The sequence below is a fragment of the Armigeres subalbatus genome, unplaced genomic scaffold (genome assembly GCF_024139115.2).
Source record: "Armigeres subalbatus isolate Guangzhou_Male unplaced genomic scaffold, GZ_Asu_2 Contig455, whole genome shotgun sequence".
Taxonomy (NCBI): domain Eukaryota; kingdom Metazoa; phylum Arthropoda; class Insecta; order Diptera; family Culicidae; genus Armigeres; species Armigeres subalbatus.
In genome coordinates, this window is record NW_026943211.1 from 77,385 (window position 1) to 82,040 (window position 4,656).

Sequence of the window (4,656 nt, forward strand, 5' to 3'; positions counted from 1 at the left end):
TTCCCCTGCGGCGATCGTTATCAACTGACATAATTGTAGGTACAATTGCACGTGGTTTGTCATCACTGACCATAACAAGTAAATAAATACATTGCGATTAGTGTTCTTCGCCCAGCAAGTTGTTTACGTGTTTATAACAAAACTCAGGTTAAAAATAAACTTCCTACCGTGAGATGTTTTCTCGGGTTATAGTTTGAAAGTAATCTAAATGTCGTTTCCAGTAGCAAGCTGTAAGTGAACGAATCTACATCAATGCGATTTTTTTTTGTTTTGTTCGTTAAGATTTTTTTTGCGAAATGTCGCGCGTTAACGTAGTTGGACTTGGCTCTGTAATGGTAGGTATTTGTAGAGCTCGGTCAGGAAGGTGTTTTGGCCAACAAATGAATCTGGTAACAAGCGTTGCAAAAACCCCAGAGGTAGACTGGGATAAAGCTATGCCGTATAAGACGAGTTTGAACAATCCCATTGAATTCCACCACTTAATTGTATCCTGACAGATACGTATTTCGACCTCAACAGTAAGGCCGTCTTCAGTGTCTTGTACTTGACTCGACTAGTCAAGTCGAGTCAAGTACAAGACACTGAAGACGGCCTTACTGTTGAGGTCGAAATACGTATCTGTCAGGATACAATTAAGTGGTGGAATTCAATGGGATTGTTCAAACTCGTCTTATGACAGGTGAAAAAATTCCACTAAAAAGCTCAAAATAATTTTCTTATCAATATGCCGTATAGTAAAATTCCTGCTCCAAGTATATACAAAATGCTGAGGAACTTTGGACCAGGAGGTGAGACTTTTTGAAAGACTTGTTTCAAGAACGATCTAATCGAGCGAAGTGCTGCTCAAATCGTATGTAATAGTAAGCCTTAGCTTACCGCAAGTAGAGTAATTTTATCGTTGACTGAATACGGGTCAAATTTTTTTGTAACTTCTCATGTTATGACATAAATTACAGGTCTCCAGCAGAATGCCGGCCTTCCCGATGTGTATCGATTTTTTCGTGACAATTACGGCGACTTGGTTCGAATGCCTGGGATGTTCGGAAAAAGAGATCTTTTGTTGAGCTTCCATCCGAACGACTATGAAAGGTTGTTTCGCAACGAAGGCCAGTGGCCGTTACGTCGTGGCTTGGACACCTTCGAGTACTATCGGACGCAAGTTCGAACGGACGTTTTTAAGGGTAAAGGAGGATTGGTATCCGAGTGAGTCCGGTGGAGTTTTGTGAGTCGTTGGTTGACCATGTTTTGCTTGTTTTTGTTGCCAAGGAGAAAACTGGCAAAAGTTCCGTACAACAGTGAATCCTGTTATGCTGCAACCGAAAACCGTTAAACTATATGTGAGCAAATTAGATGAAGTAGCTCATCAACTTATGGCAATGTAAAAAATCTTCAGTTGTATAAAATGTAATTACATTTTAAAAGTTTATTTCTCATACTCAATAGAATGCTCACCACTCGCGACATCAAGAACGAGCTGCCGGCCAATTTCAAACAATGGATTAATCGTTGGGCACTTGAATCAATGGGTGTTCTGGCTTTGGACGCTCGTTTGGGTTTACTTGACAGTGAACAGTCCCAAGAAGCAACAATAATAGTCAAGTATTTACAGGAATTCTTTGAGTTGACGTATCAACTGGACGTCCTTCCATCAGTCTGGAAATACTACGAAACACCCTCGTTCAAGCGACTAATGGTAGTGCTCGATAAAATTACTGAGTGTGTATGACATGCGACAAGATTTCTGTTGCTTATTATGAGCCGCTGATGTTAAGCGTTATCTTTACTTCCAGAATCGTGATAGCCAAAATAAGCGAGGCGGTAATCAGATTGGAGAAAAATCCAACAACTTCGAGTGAATCCCAAAGCGTGTTAGAGAAATTGCTAAAAGTTGACCGAGATATTGCTTTTATCATGGCGTGTGATATGCTGATGGCTGGTGTCGATACGGTTGTTGATGTTTCATTAGAATCAACATTTATTTGGCTAGAACTATTTTTTTTATAGACGGGTGCTGGTGTCACTGGTATTCTGTACTGTCTTGCTTCCAACCCAGAAAAACAAGCTACATTGCGGCAAGAGTTATTAAAAGTTTTACCTCGGAAGGACTCCACATTGACACCAGAAAATATGCATAACCTTCCATATCTACGGGCTTGTATCAAGGAAAGCATAAGAATGTGTCCACCTGTGTCCGCAAATGTGCGTGCCACAGGCAGAGATTTGGTTCTGCAGGGCTACCAAATTCCAAAAGGGGTATGTTTCGCCATTGGATGCGGCCTCGCGGATAACTAAAGACATACATGATTTACTATTTTCCTAGACCGACGTGGCAATGAGTTCCATGATTTTGCAGAACGATGAACGGTTTCTGACCCGTGCCAATGAATTTCTACCGGAAAGATGGCTCAAGATGGATGGATATCCGAGCGTTAAGGAGGCGCATCCTTTTCTTATTCTGCCGTTTGGGTTCGGCGTGAGAACCTGCATCGGCCGACGGTTGGCTATGCTGGAGATGGAGATCAGTATGCTTCGTTAAGTTACGTATTGCTATCGTTCTTAAAAAATAGGCGCTTGTCCGGATTTAGGCAATGGTGGATGTGATCCCTGGCTCTCCAGTAACCTTGCGAGCAAAGGCGTAGGATTGGCGAGTTCGATACTCGGTCCGGTCTAGGGTGCTTTCGGGTTGGAAACATTCTCGACTCCCTGGGCATAGTGTATCCATTGTACTTGGAAATGCTAATAGAATACTAAGTTGAAAAGCAGGTCAAGTTCCAGTTGGAATGTAGAGCCATTGAAGAAGAAGAATAATAAAGATGTGTTCCTTTTTTAAAAGCAGGCGCTTGCCCGGTTTAAGGCTATGGTGGATGTAATCCCTTCTTTAAAAATAGACGTTTTCCAGAATTAAAGCAATGATGGGTATGATCCCTTCTTTAAAAGACGGCGCTTGTCCTGATTAAGGCAATGTTGAATGGGATCCCTTCTTTAAAAGCAAATGCATGTCCGGATTAAGGCAATGGTGGATGTGATTCCTTCTTTAAAAGTAGACAAATGAAGCATGCGGATGCGATTCCTGCTTTAAATGTAGGCGCTTGCCCGGATTAATGTAATTGGAGATGTGATTCCTTCTTTAAAAATAGGCGCTTGCCTGGATTAAGGCAATGGTGGAAGTGATCCCTTCTTCAAAAGAAGGCGCTTGTCCGGATAAAGGCAATGATGGATGTAATTCTTTCTTCAAAAGTAGGAGGTTGTCCGGATTAAGACCAAGGTGTATGTGGTCCCTTCTTTGAAAATAGGCGTTTGCCAGAAATGAAACAATGGTGGATATGATCCATTGAAAGAAGGCGCTTGCTCCTAGGGTAGATATTATTCCGTCTTCAAGGCAAGGGTAGATATTATTCTGTCTTCAAAAGCATGTGTTTGCCCGTGCCCGTGTTTGAATCTAGCAATTGTGGAAATGGTTCCTTCTTTAGAAGTAGATATTTTGCCTAGACTTGACTACTACTTCAATACTACTACTTCTTCAATTAAAGTAAATAGCTGGCTAGTATGACTTAACGTGATATTATACAATTGTAGATATCTCGCTTAACTTTTCAAAATGGACCTAAGTAACATTTTTTTCATGAAATAATTTGAATATTCCAATCAACAGTAGACCTGTGCGCCGGTCATATCATCGGCGGCGGCGGCGTGGTGGTCACTTTTGCCCCCGGCGGCGGCGTCACGGCGGCGCGCCGTTGACTTTCATCGGCGGCGGCGGCGGCGTGAACCGGCGTGGATGAAAAAATCAATGGCTGAAAAAAACAATTTTACTGTGGATTTTTGGATAAAGGGGTTTGATTAACACGGTAGGAATTGGAATATTCTGCGGTTGCCGATCACCAAACAGCACATTCAAAATAGTCAATTGCCGGCGATACTAATCAATACCTGATTTCAAAATGTTATTTGAATTACCACTATTTTGTTTCTCTTTGATTTTGATTAATCAAATTTTAACAATAAATCCTGCTTTACTAAGTGAAGAATTAAATTTCGGTGTCATAGAGCAAATTGGTAATAACTTTTTTCAAAAGTTATTTCGAATTTAGGATTTAGATGCACTTCAGTCGTTTTGATCTCAAAATAACTAAGTGTCCGAAAAAATCTAATATTTTCCTGAAATTTGCCTAAATATGCCAACAAAATATGGCTAAATATTCCTACAGGCATTTCTCAGTGAATTTCATTAGGAATTCCTTTGTAAAATCCTATGACAATGTCTCCAGAATTTTTCTACTTTAGAAAGAATAATCCATTCAGGTTCTCTTTGGGAATCCTTATAAACAAAATATTCCCAGAATTCATTCGGAAATTTATTAAAGAATGAACATTCTGATGGAATTCCTAAGAGAATTTTCTAAAGGACTTTCGAAAATTCCTGGTAGTGGAAAGTGTAGTAGGAACCTTTAAGAAAATTTGAGCAAATCCCACAGACATTTCGAAGGAATTCTAACAGTATTTCCAAATGCATCAGCGGCTGCTTTCGCATCTTCCTCGATTGCACCCCAGAGCCAACGTCATGTTCAGGTTCTCTGCAAGTTCTTTGCTGGTCTCTCTTCCTGCATACGCACTACATGTCCAACCCACTGTAATCTGCCTTATTTTATCAACCTG

At 40.7% G+C, this 4,656-nt stretch overlaps 1 protein-coding gene across 1 annotated transcript; it reads left to right on the forward strand.

Annotated features, from left to right (window-relative positions):
* Window positions 1-223: 223 nt before the first annotated feature.
* Window positions 224-2,536, forward strand: LOC134204211 (probable cytochrome P450 12a5, mitochondrial). The gene is made up of 8 exons (XM_062679040.1): window positions 224-335; window positions 736-788; window positions 957-1,203; window positions 1,262-1,378; window positions 1,444-1,716; window positions 1,791-1,947; window positions 2,005-2,253; window positions 2,321-2,536. Exons 2-8 carry the CDS (start codon window positions 764-766, stop codon window positions 2,534-2,536), a joined length of 1,284 nt encoding a protein of 427 aa, XP_062535024.1. The 5' UTR covers window positions 224-335; window positions 736-763.
* The last annotated feature ends 2,120 nt before the right edge of the window (window positions 2,537-4,656 follow it).

Coding starts and splice junctions, on each gene's coding strand:
- LOC134204211 (XM_062679040.1), top strand. CDS start 764: ATGCTGAGGAACTTTGGACCAGGAG. Junction 1,204..1,261: donor AAAGGAGGATTGGTATCCGA/GTGAGTCCGGTG, acceptor TTGTTTTTGTTG/CCAAGGAGAAAACTGGCAAA. Junction 2,254..2,320: donor GCTACCAAATTCCAAAAGGG/GTATGTTTCGCC, acceptor CTATTTTCCTAG/ACCGACGTGGCAATGAGTTC.